This window comes from Anabrus simplex, chromosome 1 (assembly GCF_040414725.1).
Source record: "Anabrus simplex isolate iqAnaSimp1 chromosome 1, ASM4041472v1, whole genome shotgun sequence".
NCBI classification, from domain to species: domain Eukaryota; kingdom Metazoa; phylum Arthropoda; class Insecta; order Orthoptera; family Tettigoniidae; genus Anabrus; species Anabrus simplex.
The window spans coordinates 1,060,271,560-1,060,296,716 of NC_090265.1; the positions used below are offsets into that span (position 1 = coordinate 1,060,271,560).

Below are 25,157 nucleotides of genomic sequence, written 5' to 3' on the forward strand. Positions count from 1 at the left end.
CTCTTACCTTGCTCTGGAACTTCTCTAGGGCTGAACATATCCCAAAAATGAAACGCTTATAGCAGAATAGACCCAGATGTGTATAGAAGTCTCGTCCAACTCGAACTGGTGAAATCCTTCAGTCAAGACAAGCTTGGAGATAAAAACCGACCCATTACCAGCATTTATTTCATCAATTTTTGGAAGCTGATGTCGTTCACAAAGAACTACTGGTGACACCAATGACAATGGTCCCACAACCGGCTCAATTATATCATCATCCTGAAGGCGTTTAGTTCTCCTTCAAGTTTTTCTCTCAAATGCAATGGAACCCTGTTAAGCATTTGTGTGACTGTGGGCGCACTGAGGTCAATGTACAGTCTGATTTGCCCCCATTGTATTTGCTGGTTCCTTCAAATATATTTGGAAAATGTTTAATAATAATATCCTTGGTGAATGACGATTGTGAAGTAGCCTTACGGGAAAGGTCTAAAGCGTGGAATAAATGGTGTACTAATCACAAGAATTTCGAAGACTTCAAAGAACACTGAAACACACAGCAAACATTCTTCAGAATACGAAAAGAAAGTACGAGAAAGAACAGCTGCACAACATAGAAGAAGATTTCAAGAGAAACAACACAAGAGATTTCTATAGAAGGTTTAAAAACAAAATCAAAAAATTCTCCCCTGGTAATCTATGTTTTAAAAGTGAACAAGGGAAACTCATTATTGGTGACAAGAAGAATTGTGAGTATCTGGCCAACTATTTCCAGAATCTTCTGAACTGTGAACCTCCTGAAGATGGATTGCTGTTTGGAGAGCCTCAATTCAAGTTGAAGGATTCATTACCACCAAATAAGGAAGAAATTAGGGACATCATTAAGCAACTAAAAAACAAAAAAGCTCCTGGGAAAGATTCAATTACAGCAGAGTTATTCAAATTTGTTGGTGAAAATATAGTGGAAAAACTAGAGGAATTATTTGCTTTTATTTGGGAAAAAGAAGAAATACCAAGTGATTGGAAAAATGCACTCATTCATCCTTTACACAAAAAAGAGGACCAAACTAACGTCAACAACTACAGAGGTATCTCTCTTCTTCCTATAGTATACAAAATTCTATCCAAAGCATTGCAGCGGAGGCTTGAAACACATCTAGATAAACAAATTGGTGAATACCAGGCAGGGTTCAGGAAAGGGCGTTCATGTGCTGAGCAGATTTATATTCTAAAATCACTTATAAAAATAAGATCAATGAGAAATCATAACCTTCGTTGATTTCAAAAAGGCATATGATTCCATAGATCGTGGAGTGCTCATGAACATTCTGCAGGAGTTTGGAGTGGATGAGAAATCTCTGGCCATAATTCGGCAATCTCTTACAAACACCTTTTCTCAAGTCAAATTTATGGGCGAACTCTCAAATCCATTTGAGATAAAAACGGATTTGAGTCAAGGAGACAGCCTTTCTCCACTACTCTTTAATTGTATTTTAGAAAAAGTTATTAGGGAATGGAGGCTGAGAATGACTGAAAAGGGAATGAAGAATGGGGTAAAGATAGGTTGTGGAAAAAATGCGATGATGTTGGATTGCCTTGCCTTCGCAGACGATGTCGTTCTTATTACAGACAACCGTCAAACAGCCAAGAAACAAGTCAAAGAACTACAAAATGTTGCAGTCAAAACAGGGTTAAGAATCTCTTTCGAAAAAACAGCATTCATGGATTCTATAAAAAAAGGCGACACGGACAGACTTGTTACATTGTATGGGGATATCCAGCGTGTGAAAAATTTAAATACCTGGGAGAAATACTCACCCACAATGGAGATGAAAAGGAGGGATGAAAGGAGAGGGTGAGAAGGATGGAGTTGGCATTCAGACTATGTCATGACACCTATAAGTCCAAGTCTCTCTCAATTCAGGCCAAGTTAAAACATTACTACACAGTGGTTAGAACAGAGTGCCTTTATGGAGCAGAAACCTTGACGAGGATGGCTAACCCACTCCTTGAAAAAAGAGAAAGAGGATTCTTGCGAAAAATCTTAGGCCCTAGAAAGTCAATGAGTGACCCAAACACATTCCGGTTAAGATCGAATTTGGAGCTCGAAAGAATCACGACTGTGATGAGAAAAAGGAGACTGACATTTTATGGACATATCAAAAGAATGAGCCAACAGGATACTTCTTCTGCAGGAAAGGTGGAAAAAACAACCGGGATGGCTTACACAGGTGCACAATGACTTGGCAAAAATAGGTATCAAGGAGGAGGATATAAAAGAAAGGACATCATTTAAGAAGAAGGTTGCGGGATTGAGGGATGCGTCTGAAGAGCAACATGCAAAGCCACGGAACATCTTGGTGGAAGAATGAGCAAGAAGAAGTCAAAGACTCAAGAATCTTTGGCGAGAGTGTAAAGAGAAGGGTATCAGTCTGCGTGACAGGAGGAAGATTGTGTAAACGTGGCCCACAGGTGGCCGTATTGATAAATAATAATAATAAATATCCTGTGAAACTGTGTATAACATCTTAACAAGTTGGAAGATTCTGGGCAGTCTCGTATCCCAAGAGAGAATCTCCTTGTCCCTTAATAACATATAATGTAGCTTTGTGTATGTCAGAGTTATACAGTATGTCAGTGGAGCGGAAAGCTTTCCTAGGACTTTCAAGCCTTCTCTGGCTTGATATAGAAATAATTGCTTCTTAGCTGCTTTTAGTTCAACCAAGCTGCTCATACCACTGAACGTCTTTGAGTTGACAATATCTATTGGGCAGCCTGTGTCTACTTGTGACATGCCTGACTCCATCGACAAGAAATCCTGCTATGCTGATGACTTAGCTATCGCTGTCCAAACTGTCATATTAGAAGAAGAGGGGAGCATTCTCTCCAATGACTTGGAAACCTTCAACGCATACTACATGAAGTGGAAACTTTGCCCAAATCAGGCCAAGACAGAAGTATGCCCATACCCTCTGTGTAACAAAATAGCTCACCAAAAGCTCAACGTTGAGTTCTTCCATTAAAGAGTTGAACATAATTTCAACCCTAAGTACCTTAGCAACACCATTCTTTAAAATTCAAAACACCTTGACAACACAAGTCAGAAACTCAAGTCACAGAACAACAACATGAACAAACTAGCCAGGTTTACCTAGGGAACTGATGCATTCTCACTACGCACTACCGCCAGCAGCGTCGTTTATCTAGTAGCTGAATACTGTGCTCTGGTGTGGCAACGTATCGCTCGTACAAATAAGATCGACATCCATCTGAATTAATGTATGAGAATCATAACAGGTACACTAAAATCCCATGGTTGTATACTATCAGTAACATACCATTTCCAGAAATGAGACAACAGGGAGCAACTATAAATGAATGGAGAAATTCTAATTATCCACAGGATCTATCAATCCATGAGGTCCTTAATGACCTACCCTCTTCTGGTCTTAAATTGAGGAACCCAATATGGCATGACACAAGTGGCTTCAATATCCAGAAAAAAATGGCATCAAAGCTGGAAATCTGCACCTGTGAAACACCAAAGCATCCATGACCCCACAACTGGACTCCCAGGATTTCAACTGAAGAGACAACAATGGATTAAACTCAACCATTTGAGAACAGGCCACACTAGATGCAATGCCATGCTACATAAGTGGAGTCTTCGAGTATCCCCTGCCTGTGACTGCGGAGCCCCTTCCCAGTCACTGGAGCACGTTGAGGAGTGCCCTCTGAGGAAGCATGATGAACCAGCCGAAGATGTCATTTCCCTTCTTAGACTGACAACAACAACAACTGGAGATCGATTTATAAATGTGAATGCACGTAGCCAACCCTTTGTTCACTTTCCTCTTTTTTTCCAGCATTAGGCTTTGCCAGTTGGAAACTACTATGGCATTCCTGTTCCAAATGGTTATTCTTTCTGCATAAATTGCATCAGTGTCCTTTAGCTGGACAGGGCCTGTTTGTAGGTTGTGGCAAATCCTCACCATAAACTCGCTCACGTAGTTTTACTCATCTATTTTTTTCTCTCTCTTATTGACAGGCTGAGCATCTTTATTTGTTAAACCCTGTGATTGAGTGGTAAGTGCCTCTTCATTACAACCAAAATTCAGAGCCTCGACAAATTTTACATCCAATTGCGAAATGATACGTTTCCGGAATTTCTTAGATATGGTACCCACCAGTAGCTACATTGTAAGTTTAAAATCTAGCCTGTCCCCAAATGCACAGGTGCTGGCCAGACTTTGAAATGAAGCTTCAATTCCAATATACTGGTAGATTCAGACTATGACTGTGTTGCTTTACAAAATCTGTAAACCTTGTAAAATATATTTTTCTTGGTCTCAAAGTGAACTTTAAGAGCAGCAGGTGGTAAAGTATACAATGTTCCGACATTTGGTAAGTTATAATATTAATATAAATGGTCCGTTATTGGACATTATAAATTTACTCATTTGGGACAAGTTTTTCAGACTCCCTATGGGAATAAACATCTATACCATCTGGTAAGTTGTCAAAAACCTCTGCTACCGCTTCTCCAGTGATGCTTATTAATAAAGCCTTCTTCTTGATATAATTTGTGATATTGTTCACTACAAGATATGTATCAAATGTTTTAATCCATCATTCCCAACAATGTCTAACCGATGATGGTTCTGAATGCGCGTCAAAAATGGGAGGTTTGTTTGTATCCATCTCAGTGTTGAAATTAATTATAACTTTACCTTATGACTGACTGCTGTGGATCCATATCAATGCTTTTTCTTTACCAATATAGTGTAGTTATTTTCAGGATTCAACTGAATATTACTTTATGACATATTACTTCATTACTCAGAAAATGAAATGCAATACTCTAATTCATAATGTACCTCTACAGAGCTCCCATATCCAAAAATAAAGATATGTGAGTTGATCCAAAGAAGAATAGAAATTTAAATGATACCTGCCAAATTACCAGGTTTTGCTATCATAAATAATCATGTCTGTCACTGCATTGCTGTTCTTAAATCCATACTGTCCTTTCTCAGTAACAAATGCTCAGGAATTTATCATGCAGTAACCTAAGTTCCATTATCATCATCTTTAATCATCACTGAGCAATTTGTGCAATAAATGCATACTAAAAATGTTGTAGAGAGTAAACAGGCCTATTAATTAACATAGTAACATTATGATAATTACATCCTATTATATCATGATAAACAGATGTTTACAGCTGTGATGATAAATCCGGGCTGGTGAAAAAAATTATTTTAACTGTTTTGCATACTGGAAAACTGGAATTCTACCTGGTATTTTGACACAGAAATTATACTTTTTAAAATATTATTCAATTGTATTAAATAAACACAGACTTTACAAAAACTGTTGGTTTTTAATTGTGTTGCAAAGTTCTTATTCAACAAGACTTACCTTCTCCTGTTCACTGAGGGGCAAGTTGATGAAGATGACATTTTGCAAAAATGATGCTGCCTGTAAAGTACATCCTTGTTCCACAGCAATTCTAGCTGCCTTGAAACTAGCTTCAGTCTCAATTATGCCAGCATTCTGATACTGGAATATAAAAAATTAATTATTTCTTCACATCCTCAAAATTACTTTAGGGTAAATAGATTAAAAATAGTCTGTGCCTTAAACTACAATAGAACATCCTTCATTCAGAGAAAATGGAAATGAGTGACTCGGATGAAAAGGAAAACACGGAACCCTAGTTAAGTTAATACAGTCACGTTCACTAACTCAAAAGGATGTGGGTTCCAATCGCCATTAGGAAGCCAAGAATGTAAATCCACTTCTGGTCAGCCACATGGCCTTGGGGTTCACTCAGCTCATACAAGAAATTAGTCCCAGAGCAAAAAGGCAGCCATGCATAACCAGGCCTTCTATCCCTTTGTTGAGGTTATATATCATGGAAACCTTCACCTTCCATTAACAAAAATTCAGGAGTTATAAATTTAAAAAAGAATAAGTTACAAAGTAACAAAGTAGAGCAAATCATAGACAGTTGTTAGATGTAACAGCCTTGCCAGAAGTAGCCGATGATGGATACCATAGAGTAGCAGTAGCAAAAATGAAAGTAGGAAAAATAGTGAAAATGAAAGAAATAAGAAGCAGAATAGGACTTGTTCAAGAAGGCATTTGTAAGCTGTGTAGAGTGTGCTTGTGGCAGAATAGCTGAAAGAGTCTAATGAGACCCTATGGTGGAATGACAGGGCAAACAAAAGCAGTAAAAAGAAGAAAGCATGGCAAGTATGGAATAGGGATAAAATGGAAGGAAGTGTCAGGAAATGAAAGGAAGGTGCAAGTAAGAAAGAAAAGACGCAAAGGATTTACACGAGTGTTGGAAGAGGATGTGTATAGAGTAAAAGGATGCTATATGGACATGTAAGAAGGAAGAGAAAAGAAAGTCTACACAAAGTAGGTCATAGGGAAAAAAGGACAGATAATAACACAACCAGAGAAGATAAGGGAACAATGGAAGGATTACTTCGATGAACTCCTGAATGCGAGAAGGTTTGATCGACAAGATGATAGAGGTAGAGTGTGAGGAGACAGAATGAGAGTGTGAGATCACAATGGACGAGGTGGAAATTGCTCTAAACGAATGAAAGCGGGAAAAGCAGTGGGATTAGGCGAATTGTGTGTAGAAAAATTATAAAAGTAGCAGGAATTGTTGGTTTGCAATGGCTGTATAGGCTATTTAGATCAATTTGGAAAGAAAAATCAGTAAAAAATGACTTGAGTAAAATACTGTAGTAATAACTATATTTAAGAAGGGGGACAAGAAGATATGTGACAATTATTGAGGCATCACACTCCTATCTCAGGTAGCAAAATATATTAGACAGGGTACTAGAAAAGAGAAAGAGAAAAAAGGTGGAAGGATAATTACAAAAAGACCGACCAACCGACTGACTTTTACTTAGACTGAAAGTAATTACATTATTTCAGTCGATTTCTATTAGAACCGAAGTTACATGGAATGTGAGATTTCAAAATTTTAACCAAACATTTTGAAACACTACTGTGTTAGGTATCGCCTTTACATTCATTCAACAATTGTATGTCCAACCCTTGTCCCATTTCTCTACGGAGTCGAGTATGAAGTGAGACGAATCTTCATAGTAAATTTTACGACCGTATGCCCTACCTGACATCAACCTCATCAAATGAGATGAAAAATGAATGATGTGACATGATAGTAGGAAGGGAGACAGTGAAACCCGGTGCCAGCACAAAGCCTACACCTGTCGAATAGCACCAAGGGTTCTGCTGAAGGCTTAAAGTCCCCATCCGATGGATGAATCACCATCAACATCATCCTATGCCTTCACTCCCTATGAACACTGTCGAGAGGTATGGAATTGAATCCAGACTTTTAGCACTCAATCTAGTGATTAGAAATTATATAACACCACTTCTCCTACGCTACCGACCAACATTCTGATGATGAAATTTTTTTCGACCAACAGGACTCGAACTGGCTAACCATGGTGTCAGACCATATAGACTTGATGACACCTTAATGATCATGGCCACGGGACGGACTATACATTCATTCAACAATTATGTGCCAGAAACATTTAGTGCCAAAAGCATGCACGCTGTGTTGCCATACATGTGGTCGACTTCGTACCGGATTACAATTTGTTTTCCTTGTGAAATATTTAGGATAGTATGGAAAAATATTTTTTATTATAATATTTTGTGAGCATAAAATTCTGGAAATATACATTTCTTGTATTTAAGTCATGTTTAATAAGGCCAAATCAGTAAAAGACACTACATTTTAATTTCACTTTTTTACTTTTTAGCTACTTGGACTGCTGCATCAATAAGATTACACAACATGCTTGGTACTTCCATGTCAAATGTTAAGACAAAGTCATGTCAGTTAGCCAACAGGTGGCAGCAGCGGCTCAAAGACAGCTGGAAAATAATAAACATGTCTACATGGGCAGTTGACTCTTAAACAGTTTGACAGTAAATATAGTTTTTAAAATTACATTACTATCCAACTTACCTTGCTATAGTGTATAATGGCTTCCCTAAACCGCCTTAAAATATCTTCAGGAGAAAGAACATTTTGAATTTCTTGTTGAATTTCTGATGGGGCTATGCCATTTGGTAGTGAATTGGTAGAAATTGAATTTGCCCTGGAAAACAAAATTCTCTTCATTCTTAACATGATACAGAGATAAGTAAATATTAAGAAATAAACATACTATTCTGAATTTTGCTGTACCTCTGTTTTCCTGGACTTCCTTCTTGTAAAGAAGCATTACGTTGGAGTGGAAAGCTACGGCTAAGATTAGGATATAATACAATAACAGATGCAGCACACAACCCCTCAAAGGCACCTCCTAGCCAAAGCCAGTCATTTACACCCTTCAGGATATCAGTAGCAGAAAGATAGTAATTGAGTGCTTCACCTGGTAGACCTGCTTGTAAGGATAAATCTCCGAGGTGCTTGGTCATGCGTCCTACACAACGTTTGCGGTTTGTTCGAGACTCCAGATCTAGTCCAACAAAGTCCTTTTTCTCAAATGGAGCTTGCAACAAACTCACACGGTCTATTTTTTCTCTGCTACGTTCAAGTCTTTTCGATTCAAGAACCCAAAACATAGCGCGCAAGAAACCAGATATCTGTGTCTCAAGGCCAGCACAAGAATCTGCATCTTGGTAGAACAAAGCTTGAGTCTTGAAGTTAGAAGGGGTGGTGAATGTTGGTATATCCGAGTTGCCTTCACCAGGAGGTGGATATCCCAACAGGATACACCGAGAGTCAAAGAGAGTCGAAGAATATTTCACTTTCAGTGATTCATGCAATCGACACAGCTCATTCAATTCTTGCTGAGAGTCGTATTTTCCTTAAAATATAAGAAAAAATTAGTCACGTTAGAAAGTAATGTTTAAATATGAATAGTGTACTAATGATGGATAATTCTCTTCAGAAATCAACACTAGACCTATCTTACCAACTGTAATAAGTCCAAGCAACCGACGATGTGTCTGGTAGTCCCCCCAATCATTGTTTTCAACGGGATAATCTTTGATGTACCGAGCAAAAATTTCATGATTTATTCCTGACTTATCTTCCACCTTTTCATGGTTCACTCGAGATATCCGATCAAAGACACGGCTGAAGTTTTTCTGCTTCAACTGACTGCCTGCAAAAGGAAAACACTTTTAAGGAAAAACAACACTATCATAAATTAAAACACTTCAACATAAATGATTTAATTTATAGAATTATAATTTAGAGTACCAGTAATAATATTCTGACCATTGATAACCATGAAATAACCCAGAAAAATATCTGTACATACTGTGACCAGTATGATCTACATAAAAAGAAACAGGTGTAAAAATTAGCTGAGAGACAGTAATTTGATTTTCCTTTCTTTCATGAAATAGAAAAGGCAATAAACACTCTCTCTCTTGATCCTCCAGGATCAAGTCCATTAATCTAATAGGTAACCTATCCTCCTCCATTCAGCTTACAAGACCCTACCACCAAATACACTATAGAGAATACATGACACTTTGCAAGATATTGCAAGACATTGATTGCCAGCGCACCTAGTGGGACAACCTTAAAACTGAGTGTAGTAGTAATACGATCAGCTTATGCAGTGTGAAATGTTGATCTTGGATTTGCGTTAAGAAGAAGATTTTCGTGAAAATTTAATTTATCCGGTGACAAAAGTTTTTGGAATTACAATCATACAAGCACTGAACCATGCATGTTTGGTAAGGTTTGTGCTATTTTTTGGCTGCAATAATGTTGAACTTCTTCAGTTATCGAAATCTTTCTTCCGCTTTCCTCGAAACGAAACATTGTAAGTACATTCAATTATTGTATAATATTAGTGTACACTTCACATTAGGTTTAACATTTAGTTGTCAGCAAGTATTCTTATCTTAGATTAATTACATGAAGAAAACAAACAAAATACAATTTTTTTTTTTTTTTTTTTTTTTTTTTTTTAATATTCCACCTACTCAATACTAAAAATCATGTGATGTTTTTACAAAAACATTACAATGACATTAAAAGGTACTAGTTTCGGTCCACTGTGGACCATCATCAGCCTAGCCAAATTACAACAGTAAAAGACATAGTGATAAAAATAGTATGGAGAAATGAGAGGATCTAAAAGGATGGGATGGTGGTGGAATGACAGATAAAAGTGAAAAAACCGTATTTGCGAATAATGATAAAAGTAACAGAAGTGTTCACAATGACAAGTAAAATCTTGTGAAGTCAACAGTAAAAACTCTTGATGAGATAGTCAGGTTGGCAGTTGCTCCTCTGTTGCACGATTGACATATATAACTACGTATATGCTTCTAGAAAGTTGTAGATGTAAGTTCCACTTTTGCGTAGAGGGAAGAATTGTCCAATGAGACTAGCACCAGATTAAAATTGACAAAGTTGAACCTGTTCTATGGTGGAATTAAAGGCTTTCTGTGTTAAACAGAAGTCTCAGATCAATCGGGACCCCAATGAACCTGGGGAAAGAAAATAGTATTAACGCGGGTAATCGAATGGAGAACAAGCGAGGCACCGAAAAATATAAACGATGACTCACCTTGCGCTGCGTGGAACAAACTTGCTGGATTGAATGCAACTTACGGAGTGAGCATGGCGCGGAGTAGATCAGCAGGAAAGGGGTAGGTGAATACGGAGGGGAGGAATGACGTAAGTGGTGGAGGGTGGGAGGGATGGGAAGGTTCAAGGCGGGGTGGACGGGAGAGGAAGTGAAGGTGTTTGTACTGTCGGGGGACCCTTAATTGACTTAAAGAAAGAATTTTGAACGACCGATTTGTTTTTTCTGTAATAAGTAATGAAAAGGTCAAATAAAATATTGGGTTTCTCAGTTATTTCGTTAAGGTTATAGTTGGCATTAAAGTATTGATCTAAATGAATGTAAAAGTTCTCTATTATATTGAGTAGAGGTCCTTTCTTAGCTATTTTGAGAATGTCCATGTCTGTTTCAATATTCGTGAATTTGTGATTATAGTCGACCATATGTTGGCCGATAGCTGAAAATTTGTTGTATCTGACTGCATTGAAATGTTCTAAATATCTAATGTTGAAGCTCCGGCCGGTTTGCCCCACATAAGAAATATTAGAGCATGTATTACATTTAATCCTGTAGACGCCTGATTTTGTGTACCTATTTATTTTATTAACACGTGATGTGTTATGTAAGATTTGTGTGTTGTTGTTGTTGGTTTTAAAGGCTATTTTCATACCTTTTTTCTTTAAAACGTTGGTGATCTTGTGGATTCCATTGACGTAAGTGAAGATGGAAAAAGAGTCATGTTTAGGTGGTTCTTTTTTAAGTGTGGTTTTGGGGCGAAATTTATGTTTGTTAATGATGTTTTCTATGAAATGGCTATTGAAGCCATTGAATCTGGCGATGTAGCGGATAGTATTCAATTCGGTATGAAGATCATTTTTATTCATGGGAACGTTGAATGCTCTATGTACAAGACTGTTATATGTTGCTTTTTTGTGGGGGAGGGGGTGAGCTGAGTCTTGTCGGATTGTGACGGCCGATTGGGTGGGCTTTCTGTAGATCTTGTAGGTTAGAGATTCCTGTTGTCTAGTGATTGTAATATCCAGAAAATTGATTTTTTGATCTACTTCTGACTCCAATGTGAATTTAATATGCGGATCGATGTTATTAAGTGTTTGGAGTGTGGTGTGAGCATCTTCCAAGTTCTCGTTGATAACTACTAGGACATCGTCGACGTACCTAGCCCAAAGGAGAATATTGTCGAATTTATTGTCGATTTTAGTGTTCTCGAGAAAGTCCAGATAGATTTCTGCGAGAATGCCTGATGCAGGTGAACCCATTGCCAGACCGTTTTGTTGATAGATGGTATCATTAAACGTAAAAAAGTTGTTATTTACGACTAATTTCAACAATGTAATGAAATCTTGAATTTCCAATTTACTCAAATGACTGTTTTTGTATAAGTTACTTTTGATGATGGGAATTAATTTAGAAATTGGAATGCTTGGGTACATGTTTACGATATCAAAGGAGTGAAGTGAGTAATGAGGTTGCATGTTAAATTTATTAAGTTTGTCTATTAATTCAAAGGTATTTCTAACCGATTTATTGGATGAAAAACAGTAATTTTTGCTTAGGAACTTTTGAATAAATTGTGCGGTTTTATATAAAGGGCTCGGTCTAAAATTGATGATTGGACGAATGGGAGCACCTGCCTTATGAATTTTTGGAAGAGCTCTGGCCGTAGGAAGTCCAGGGTTCATACTTATAAGCTGGCTTTTTTCATGTTCAGTGAGTAGGAAGGAGGAGTTTTTTAAGGTTTGTTTAAGGAGTCTTTGGACTTTTTGTGTGGGGTCTTTTTTAATTATGGAAAAGGAACTATCTTTAAAGAAATCTGATGTTTTACTGATATATTCATTCTTATCAATGATTACGGTTGTGTTGCCTTTATCGGCCTTGGTCACGATTAGGTCGTTGTCCTTAATTTTTTTGTTTAGGGTGTGCAGGAGCTTCAGATCGGTTAGTACATTCCTGTTATTAGAATTAGCGGGAAAATTAGGTGAATTATTGCGAAAAAGGATGTTATTAAGTTTCTTTTTGATGTCATATCTTAATTCATCTTGTGTGTCTAAAGGCGTTTTAGAAATAGCTAATTCCGATTCTGTTATCATTGTAATAAGTGAATTGGTTGTGTTCAAATCGGGCCAGTTATGTTTGGGTCCCTTGGCTAAAATTCCTTCTTCATTTGGATTTAGGGGAGTATTGGATAGGTTAATTACGGGTGGATGAAAATGGTTACGATCGTCTGCTGGTCTACTATTGCGTCTAATTTGATAATCTTGCGATTTGGATCTCTTTAATTTCTCCAATTTATTATCCAAAATATGTTGTTTCTTGGTTAAGTCTATAAATAATTTATCTTCAACTGATTGGAAGAAGATTGTCCAATGCGCTTTAGATAACAATTTTGTTGCCGCAAGGTGAGACTCGTATAGTTTGAGGTTAAGGAATGATTTTTTCCTATAAAGAAACTTGATTTCATCTTTTGGTTGAAAGATGAAATCAAGTTTCTTTATAGGAAAAAATCATTCCTTAACCTCAAACTATACGAGTCTCACCTTGCGGCAACAAAATGGTTATCTAAAGCGCATTGGACAATCTTCTTCCAATCAGTTGAAGATAAATTATTTATAGACTTAACCAAGAAACAACATATTTTGGATAATAAATTGGAGAAATTAAAGAGATCCAAATCGCAAGATTATCAAATTAGACGCAATAGTAGACCAGCAGACGATCGTAACCATTTTCATCCACCCGTAATTAACCTATCCAATACTCCCCTAAATCCAAATGAAGAAGGAATTTTAGCCAAGGGACCCAAACATAACTGGCCCGATTTGAACACAACCAATTCACTTATTACAATGATAACAGAATCGGAATTAGCTATTTCTAAAACGCCTTTAGACACACAAGATGAATTAAGATATGACATCAAAAAGAAACTTAATAACATCCTTTTTCGCAATAATTCACCTAATTTTCCCGCTAATTCTAATAACAGGAATGTACTAACCGATCTGAAGCTCCTGCACACCCTAAACAAAAAAATTAAGGACAACGACCTAATCGTGACCAAGGCCGATAAAGGCAACACAACCGTAATCATTGATAAGAATGAATATATCAGTAAAACATCAGATTTCTTTAAAGATAGTTCCTTTTCCATAATTAAAAAAGACCCCACACAAAAAGTCCAAAGACTCCTTAAACAAACCTTAAAAAACTCCTCCTTCCTACTCACTGAACATGAAAAAAGCCAGCTTATAAGTATGAACCCTGGACTTCCTACGGCCAGAGCTCTTCCAAAAATTTATAAGGCAGGTGCTCCCATTCGTCCAATCATCAATTTTAGACCGAGCCCTTTATATAAAACCGCACAATTTATTCAAAAGTTCCTAAGCAAAAATTACTGTTTTTCATCCAATAAATCGGTTAGAAATACCTTTGAATTAATAGACAAACTTAATAAATTTAATATGCAACCTCATTACTCACTTCACTCCTTTGATATCGTAAACATGTACCCAAGCATTCCAATTTCTAAATTAATTCCCATCATCAAAAGTAACTTATACAAAAACAGTCATTTGAGTAAATTGGAAATTCAAGATTTCATTACATTGTTGAAATTAGTCGTAAATAACAACTTTTTTACGTTTAATGATACCATCTATCAACAAAACGGTCTGGCAATGGGTTCACCTGCATCAGGCATTCTCGCAGAAATCTATCTGGACTTTCTCGAGAACACTAAAATCGACAATAAATTCGACAATATTCTCCTTTGGGCTAGGTACGTCGACGATGTCCTAGTAGTTATCAACGAGAACTTGGAAGATGCTCACACCACACTCCAAACACTTAATAACATCGATCCGCATATTAAATTCACATTGGAGTCAGAAGTAGATCAAAAAATCAATTTTCTGGATATTACAATCACTAGACAACAGGAATCTCTAACCTACAAGATCTACAGAAAGCCCACCCAATCGGCCGTCACAATCCGACAAGACTCAGCTCACCCCCTCCCCCACAAAAAAGCAACATATAACAGTCTTGTACATAGAGCATTCAACGTTCCCATGAATAAAAATGATCTTCATACCGAATTGAATACTATCCGCTACATCGCCAGATTCAATGGCTTCAATAGCCATTTCATAGAAAACATCATTAACAAACATAAATTTCGCCCCAAAACCACACTTAAAAAAGAACCACCTAAACATGACTCTTTTTCCATCTTCACTTACGTCAATGGAATCCACAAGATCACCAACGTTTTAAAGAAAAAAGGTATGAAAATAGCCTTTAAAACCAACAACAACAACACACAAATCTTACATAACACATCACGTGTTAATAAAATAAATAGGTACACAAAATCAGGCGTCTACAGGATTAAATGTAATACATGCTCTAATATTTCTTATGTGGGGCAAACCGGCCGGAGCTTCAACATTAGATATTTAGAACATTTCAATGCAGTCAGATACAACAAATTTTCAGCTATCGGCCAACATATGGTCGACTATAATCACAAATTCACGAATATTGAAACAGACATGGACATTCTCAAAATAGCTAAGAAAGGACCTCTACTCAATATAATAGAGAACTTTTACATTCATTTAGATCAATACTTTAATGCCAACTATAACCTTAACGAAATAACTGAGAAACCCAATATTTTATTTGACCTTTTCATTACTTATTACAGAAAAAACAAATCGGTCGTTCAAAATTCTTTCTTTAAGTCAATTAAGGGTCCCCCGACAGTACAAACACCTTCACTTCCTCTCCCGTCCACCCCGCCTTGAACCTTCCCATCCCTCCCACCCTCCACCACTTACGTCATTCCTCCCCTCCGTATTCACCTACCCCTTTCCTGCTGATCTACTCCGCGCCATGCTCACTCCGTAAGTTGCATTCAATCCAGCAAGTTTGTTCCACGCAGCGCAAGGTGAGTCATCGTTTATATTTTTCGGTGCCTCGCTTGTTCTCCATTCGATTACCCGCGTTAATACTATTTTCTTTCCCCAGGTTCATTGGGGTCCCGATTGATCTGAGACTTCTGTTTAACACAGAAAGCCTTTAATTCCACCATAGAACAGGTTCAACTTTGTCAATTTTAATCTGGTGCTAGTCTCATTGGACAATTCTTCCCTCTACGCAAAAGTGGAACTTACATCTACAACTTTCTAGAAGCATATACGTAGTTATATATGTCAATCGTGCAACAGAGGAGCAACTGCCAACCTGACTATCTCATCAAGAGTTTTTACTGTTGACTTCACAAGATTTTACTTGTCATTGTGAACACTTCTGTTACTTTTATCATTATTCGCAAATACGGTTTTTTCACTTTTATCTGTCATTCCACCACCATCCCATCCTTTTAGATCCTCTCATTTCTCCATACTATTTTTATCACTATGTCTTTTACTGTTGTAATTTGGCTAGGCTGATGATGGTCCACAGTGGACCGAAACTAGTACCTTTTAATGTCATTGTAATGTTTTTGTAAAAACATCACATGATTTTTAGTATTGAGTAGGTGGAATATTAAAATTTTGTATTTACTTTAAGCATAGTCTCAACTCAATACGGAACCTAACAATGAAGTTTATTACTTTTAATGATGACGCTAACCAAGCTAAACACAAAGCCTTTCAATATCTAGGCATTAAGTTGAAAATAGCCAAATTAGGCAAAGACATAGATTTTCTCAAACAGTGCATTCGGTTTGATTTAACGCCAAATTTCTTAAGACACAACAAAAAGAAACATCGCATCACGTCACAAACTTCCAAAACTCAAACTAAGACTAATAAAATTTGGTTGAAAGATGAAATCAAGTTTCTTTATAGGAAAAAATCATTCCTTAACCTCAAACTATACGAGTCTCACCTTGCGGCAACAAAATGGTTATCTAAAGCGCATTGGACAATCTTCTTCCAATCAGTTGAAGATAAATTATTTATAGACTTAACCAAGAAACAACATATTTTGGATAATAAATTGGAGAAATTAAAGAGATCCAAATCGCAAGATTATCAAATTAGACGCAATAGTAGACCAGCAGACGATCGTAACCATTTTCATCCACCCGTAATTAACCTATCCAATACTCCCCTAAATCCAAATGAAGAAGGAATTTTAGCCAAGGGACCCAAACATAACTGGCCCGATTTGAACACAACCAATTCACTTATTACAATGATAACAGAATCGGAATTAGCTATTTCTAAAACGCCTTTAGACACACAAGATGAATTAAGATATGACATCAAAAAGAAACTTAATAACATCCTTTTTCGCAATAATTCACCTAATTTTCCCGCTAATTCTAATAACAGGAATGTACTAACCGATCTGAAGCTCCTGCACACCCTAAACAAAAAAATTAAGGACAACGACCTAATCGTGACCAAGGCCGATAAAGGCAACACAACCGTAATCATTGATAAGAATGAATATATCAGTAAAACATCAGATTTCTTTAAAGATAGTTCCTTTTCCATAATTAAAAAAGACCCCACACAAAAAGTCCAAAGACTCCTTAAACAAACCTTAAAAAACTCCTCCTTCCTACTCACTGAACATGAAAAAAGCCAGCTTATAAGTATGAACCCTGGACTTCCTACGGCCAGAGCTCTTCCAAAAATTCATAAGGCAGGTGCTCCCATTCGTCCAATCATCAATTTTAGACCGAGCCCTTTATATAAAACCGCACAATTTATTCAAAAGTTCCTAAGCAAAAATTACTGTTTTTCATCCAATAAATCGGTTAGAAATACCTTTGAATTAATAGACAAACTTAATAAATTTAATATGCAACCTCATTACTCACTTCACTCCTTTGATATCGTAAACATGTACCCAAGCATTCCAATTTCTAAATTAATTCCCATCATCAAAAGTAACTTATACAAAAACAGTCATTTGAGTAAATTGGAAATTCAAGATTTCATTACATTGTTGAAATTAGTCGTAAATAACAACTTTTTTACGTTTAATGATACCATCTATCAACAAAACGGTCTGGCAATGGGTTCACCTGCATCAGGCATTCTCGCAGAAATCTATCTGGACTTTCTCGAGAACACTAAAATCGACAATAAATTCGACAATATTCTCCTTTGGGCTAGGTACGTCGACGATGTCCTAGTAGTTATCAACGAGAACTTGGAAGATGCTCACACCACACTCCAAACACTTAATAACATCGATCCGCATATTAAATTCACATTGGAGTCAGAAGTAGATCAAAAAATCAATTTTCTGGATATTACAATCACTAGACAACAGGAATCTCTAACCTACAAGATCTACAGAAAGCCCACCCAATCGGCCGTCACAATCCGACAAGACTCAGCTCACCCCCTCCCCCACAAAAAAGCAACATATAACAGTCTTGTACATAGAGCATTCAACGTTCCCATGAATAAAAATGATCTTCATACCGAATTGAATACTATCCGCTACATCGCCAGATTCAATGGCTTCAATAGCCATTTCATAGAAAACATCATTAACAAACATAAATTTCGCCCCAAAACCACACTTAAAAAAGAACCACCTAAACATGACTCTTTTTCCATCTTCACTTACGTCAATGGAATCCACAAGATCACCAACGTTTTAAAGAAAAAAGGTATGAAAATAGCCTTTAAAACCAACAACAACAACACACAAATCTTACATAACACATCACGTGTTAATAAAATAAATAGGTACACAAAATCAGGCGTCTACAGGATTAAATGTAATACATGCTCTAATATTTCTTATGTGGGGCAAACCGGCCGGAGCTTCAACATTAGATATTTAGAACATTTCAATGCAGTCAGATACAACAAATTTTCAGCTATCGGCCAACATATGGTCGACTATAATCACAAATTCACGAATATTGAAACAGACATGGACATTCTCAAAATAGCTAAGAAAGGACCTCTACTCAATATAATAGAGAACTTTTACATTCATTTAGATCAATACTTTAATGCCAACTATAACCTTAACGAAATAACTGAGAAACCCAATATTTTATTTGACCTTTTCATTACTTATTACAGAAAAAACAAATCGGTCGTTCAAAATTCTTTCTTTAAGTCAATTAAGGGTCCCCCGACAGTACAAACACCTTCACTTCCTCTCCCGTCCACCCCGCCTTGAACCTTCCCATCCCTCCCACCCTCCACCACTTACGTCATTCCTCCCCTCCGTATTCACCTACCCCTTTCCTGCTGATCTACTCCGCGCCATGCTCACTCCGTAAGTTGCATTCAATCCAGCAAGTTTGTTCCACGCAGCGCAAGGTGAGTCATCGTTTATATTTTTCGGTGCCTCGCTTGTTCTCCATTCGATTACCCGCGTTAATACTATTTTCTTTCCCCAGGTTCATTGGGGTCCCGATTGATCTGAGACTTCTGTTTAACACAGAAAGCCTTTAATTCCACCATAGAACAGGTTCAACTTTGTCAATTTTAATCTGGTGCTAGTCTCATTGGACAATTCTTCCCTCTACGCAAAAGTGGAACTTACATCTACAACTTTCTAGAAGCATATACGTAGTTATATATGTCAATCGTGCAACAGAGGAGCAACTGCCAACCTGACTATCTCATCAAGAGTTTTTACTGTTGACTTCACAAGATTTTACTTGTCATTGTGAACACTTCTGTTACTTTTATCATTATTCGCAAATACGGTTTTTTCACTTTTATCTGTCATTCCACCACCATCCCATCCTTTTAGATCCTCTCATTTCTCCATACTATTTTTATCACTATGTCTTTTACTGTTGTAATTTGGCTAGGCTGATGATGGTCCACAGTGGACCGAAACTAGTACCTTTTAATGTCATTGTAATGTTTTTGTAAAAACATCACATGATTTTTAGTATTGAGTAGGTGGAATATTAAAATTTTGTATTTACTTTAAGCATAGTCTCAACTCAATACGGAACCTAACAATGAAGTTTATTACTTTTAATGAAAACAAACAAAATACGCAAAACAAAAATTCTTCCTTTTCTACTGCTTTTCCCAGATCTGTGGGGTTACAGGTGCAAGCTCTGTCGCACATGTGGATTTGGCCCTATTTTACGGCCCAATGCCCTTCCTCACACCCACCCTATTTGGAGGGATCTAATCACTAGACTTCACATTTTAGGGAAAAGCATATTTTCTTTTTGAAGGCAGAACTTAAACTGAAGTTGTATTTACACATTTCATGTATTTATCAGGTTAGAAACGATGGTTCTACAGTGCCTAAAAATGCCTGAATTGATGTTAGAATCTATATATGCCTACATTCCTACTATAATTCCTATTTTTAGCCCTGAATCGGTTAAAATGCTTTTAATATATTCCTAGAAAATACAATATTTGCTGACTCATTTTCATTATCTTAAAATCGGAAAGCTGTAAACCACACATCCAGGAAAGCCTAAAGAACCTCCCACAGTGAACACACTGTAGTTTCTTACGAGACTGGAGACAGAATCCACTGACCTGCTGGAATAAAAACTCCATTTCATTCTGCGAGAATATTTCAGTATTCCCATTTGTTCAGTGTGTGAATTATGCCGAAAGTGAAAGGTTCCAAGTCGCCTTTAATTAAAAAGTTACACGAGTTCCCCCTTTCACATCGGATGATAAAATTATATTCTGTGACGTTTGCAGCAAAGAGGTGAGTGAAACTTGTTTTATATTTCTGCCCAACGAGTTATTATCAATTTAGCAAAATAAACATGGTATTTTAATTGATGCCTATTAAAGTACATAAAATTCAAACTGCCTAAAAATATTTTAAAACCTATTTGAGAGTCTATTTTAGGCACTAAATAACATTTTAGCACCTAAAAATCCGAGGTCTAGTAATCACTATTGCATGTTTCTGTGATGGTTGGAAGTGCAGTGTGTTGTATGAATATGAAGAGAAAGTGTTGGAACAAACACTAACACTCGGTCCCCGAACCAGGAGAATTAATTAGACACGAATAAAATCCCCAATCCTGCCAGGAATCGAATCCATGACCTTCTGTACAGAAGACCTCAACGCTGACCATTCAGTCAAGAATTCGGACAAAACAAAATATTATTGAGTTTCACTGTTTCTATCAGTCTTAACAGTCAACTTCGTAGTAGAATAACAATAACTGAAATTAATGAGGGTCCTGCAATTCAACACAAAGACATTTATTAATGTGAATCACAATATTTAAAAATTAAGAAGGTTCCTCCTATTCAATACAAAGATATTTATTAATGTGAAAGAATCACATATCGTTCAAATGAGGTACTAGTTTCGGCACCAGATATGTGCCATTATCAGCCACAAAGTCAAATCGGGCAAACACAATAAAACCCTAAAACAACTTTATACACACTATAACATCTGCATGGATGAATATGAAATATGACTTTAAAACAACTTTAAAAACACACTATAACATTTGCGCAGATGAATATAAAATAAAATATGGTAGATGAAGTTGCATTCCATTTTAAAATCCATTAAAATGATGACTCCGTTGTTGTATATCCATGGCGGTTTGTCCAGCTTATATATAACTTTAGTTTTCTAAAACTGTTAAATTATGCTGTGAGGTTTATTGTCATATGAAGTTGACATTATGTGTGTTCTGTAGTTTGGTTCCGGAAAATAAACGTAAACATGAACTTGGTAAGATCCAAAGAATTAATTTCCACTTCAATATGGGTTGAGGAACCTGGGGAAGAAATTAGAAGTCGAATTAGGCAAAAGATCGGAAGGAAAGATCAAAAAGAAAAGTCTAGAAAAACCCAGAGAATGCTAGAAACGAACTCACCTTGAGCAGCCTGAGTGATCGGCGGACAGAGCTGGACTGATGGATGCAATTATAAGGTTAAGGGGCGAGGCGTAAGGGAGGAGAGGGGAGGGGTAGAGGCGGAGCAACTGTCACGGAGCTAAGGTGGAGCGGAAGGATGTGGTAGTGGGGGTAAATGATGTGGATATGTACTGCGTATGGTTTGAAAGATCAAATTGTTTTTAGGTGGTCTAATATTTCTTAGCCATTTAATTAAGAGATCATAAAGAATATTAGTTTTCTCGGAAATTTCATTTAAATTATAGTTAGGGTTGAAATATTGATCGCAATGAATGAAACAATTTTCGACGATGTTCATAATTGGCCCTTTGTTCTATCAACAAAATGGACTGGCTATGGAATCACCCGCTTCGGGAATTCTAGCGGACATTTATTTAGATTTTTTGGAATATACAAAAATAAATAGCAATGCTTTTCCAAACATCCTCATGTGGGCCAGATATGTTGACGACACATTTGTTATAATGGATGAAGAAATCAAGAATGCGACCTCTACCCTGCAAGAACTAAACAATATTGACCCCCACATCAAATTTACACTTGAGTCCGAAAATAATAAAGTAATTAATTTTCTGGATTTAACTATTCTCAGAAATCCATCTGCTCTTTCATATAGAATTTTCAGAAAACAGACACAAACTGTCAATACTATTCGTCAAGATTCCATACATCCTCAAACACACAAACATGCAGCGTATAATAGCATGGTTCATCGTGCATTTACGATACCTATGTCTAAAAAAGACCTCAATAGCGAACAACACTATAAGAGCAATCGCCAAATTCAACAGTTACAGCAGATCATTTATAGAACAGATAATCAATAAATTTAGACACCGGCCCAAGACTACTCTCACTAAAGAAAAACCTATCACTAACGTTTCATCTACTTTTACATTCAACAACGGTATCCATCAAATCACCAATGTTTTTCGAAAACATAACGTAAAAATCTTCTTCAGAACTAATAATAGGACCTCAGAAATTATACATAATTCAACATCAGACAACATCTCTAACAGATTTTCCAAATCTGGAATCCATAGATTCAAGTGTATCGACTGCAGCACCTCCTATGTGGGACAAACAGGACGCAACTTCATAACTAGATATTCAGAGCACGTCAACGCGGTAAGATATAACAAGTTTTCTGCTATAGGCCAACACATTCACGACTCTAATCATAAGTTTACTGATATAGAACATGATTTTGAAATACTTCAAATAGCAAACAAAGGGCCAATTATGAACATCGTCGAAAATTGTTTCATTCATTGCGATCAATATTTCAACCCTAACTATAATTTAAATGAAATTTCCGAGAAAACTAATATTCTTTATGATCTCTTAATTAAATGGCTAAGAAATATTAAACCACCTAAAAACAATTTGATCTTTCAAACCATACGCAGTACATATCCACATCATTTACCCCCACTACCACATCCTTCCGCTCCACCTTAGCTCCGTGACAGTTGCTCCGCCTCTACCCCTCCCCTCTCCTCCCTTACGCCTCACCCCTTAACCTTATAATTGCATCCATCAGTCCAGCTGAGTTCGTTTCTAGCATTCTCTGGGTTTTTCTAGACTTTTCTTTTTGATCTTTCCTTCCGTATCTTTTGCCTAATTCGACTTCTAATTTCTTCCCCAGGTTCCTCAACCCATATTGAAGTGGGAATTAATTCTTTGGATCTTACCAAGTTCATGTTTACGTTTATTTTCCGGAACCAAACTACAGAACACACATAGTGTCAACTTCATATGATAATAAACCTCACAGCATAATTTAACAGTTTTAGAAAACTAAAGTTATATATAAGCTGGACAAACCGCCATGGGTATACAACAACGGAGTCATCATTTTAACGGATTTTAAAATGGAATGCAACTTCATCTACCATATTTTATTTTATATTCATCTGCACAAATGTTATAGTGTGTTTTTAAAGTTGTTTTAAAGTCATATTTCATATTCATCCATGTATAAAGTTGTTTCAGGGTTTTATTGTGTTTGCCCGATTTGACTTTGTGGCTGATGATGGCACATATCTGGTGCCGAAACTAGTACCTCATTTGAACGATATGTGATTCTTTCACATTAATAAATATCTTTGTATTGAATAGGAGGAACCCTCTTAATTTTTAAATATTGTAATCCCACTTCAATACGGATCATGAAATTTCTAAATATTAATAATGTGAATCAATCACATGTTCACATGAGGCACTAGTTTTGGCACTAAACTTGTACCATCATCAGCCAATGAGTCAAATCCGGCAAACACAATAACAAAAAACAACTTTAAAACACACTGTAACACCTGCATAGATGAATATTAAATAAAATATGGTACATGATGATATTACACTTTCGTATAAAATCCTTTTAAAATGACGATGACTCCGTTGTTTTGTACATATGGTGGTTTGTCCAGCTTGTATATGTCTTTAGTTCTTGGATCTTGTTGAAATTACGCTGCAGAGTTTAAAGTTATGTAAAGTTAACACTTTGTTTGATCTGTGGTTTGGTTCCGAAAAATAAACGTGCATGTGATGGACTTGGTTAGACCCAAAGAATTAATTTTCACTTCGATATGGGGTTTTGGAACCTGGAGAAGAAATTGAAAGCCGAATTAGGCAAAAGATGGGAAGGAAATACTAAAAAGAAAAGTCTAGAAAAGACAAGAAACGACTAGAAACGAACTCACCTTGTGCAGCCTGTTTGATCGGTGGGCGGAGCTGGACTGATGATGGAATCATGAGATTAAAGGCTGAGGTGGAGGGGAGGGGAGGGTAGGGGAGGGGTAAAGGCGGAGCAACTGTCAGGGAGCTAAGGTGGAGCGGAGGGATGTGGTAGAGGGGGTAACTGATGAGGATATATATTACACAGGGTTTGGAAGATCGAGTTGTTTTTGGGCGGTCTAATATTTTTTGACCATTTAATTAAGAGATCAAAAAGAATATTAGATTTCTCGGAAATTTCATTTAAATTATAGTTAAGGCTGAAATATTGACCACAATGAATGAAACAATTTTTGACAATATTCATAATTGGCCCTTTGTTTGCTATTTGAAGTATCCCGAAGTCATGTTCTATATCAGTGAACTTACGATTAGAGTCGTGAATGTGTTGGCCTATAGCAGAAAACTTGTTGTATCTTACCGCATTGACGTCCTCTGAATAACTGGTTGTGAAGCTGCGTCCTGTTTGTCCCACGTAAGAGGCGCTGCAGTCATTACACTTGAATCTATAGATTCCAGATTTAGAAAATCTGTTAGAGGTATTGACAGATGCTGAATTGTGTATAATTTCTGAAGTCCTGTTATTAGTTCTGAAGAAAATGTTTACATTATGTTTTCGAAAGAGATTGGTGATTTGATGGACATCGTCACTGAATGTAAAAGTAGATGAAACGTTAGTTTTAGGTTTTTCTTTTGTGAGAGTAGTCTTAAGCCGGTGTCTGAATTTATTGATTATCTGTTCTATAAAGGATCTGTTGTAACCGTTAAATTTGACGATTGTCCTTACAGTGTTGAGTTCGTTATTGAGGTCTTTCTTAGTCATAGGTATCGTGAATGCACGATGAACCATGCTATTGTACGCTGCACGTTTGTGTGTTTGGGGGTGTATGGAATCTTGGCGAATAGTATTGGCATTTTGTACCGGTTTTCTGAAGATTCTATACGAAAGA

At 36.8% G+C, this 25,157-nt stretch overlaps 1 protein-coding gene across 1 annotated transcript in view; it reads right to left on the reverse strand.

Moving 5' to 3' along the window:
• brun (trafficking protein particle complex subunit brun) overlaps positions 1 to 25,157 on the reverse strand; it is a 179,070-nt gene that overhangs the window by 135,256 nt on the left and 18,657 nt on the right. Inside the window, exons 3-6 of the mRNA XM_067137108.2 lie at positions 8,967 to 9,158; positions 8,234 to 8,858; positions 8,012 to 8,144; positions 5,401 to 5,541 (exon numbers count right to left, since the gene is read on the reverse strand). Coding sequence (XP_066993209.1) covers positions 5,401 to 5,541; positions 8,012 to 8,144; positions 8,234 to 8,858; positions 8,967 to 9,158 — 1,091 coding nt within the window. The remainder of the gene's footprint in view (positions 1 to 5,400; positions 5,542 to 8,011; positions 8,145 to 8,233; positions 8,859 to 8,966; positions 9,159 to 25,157) is intronic.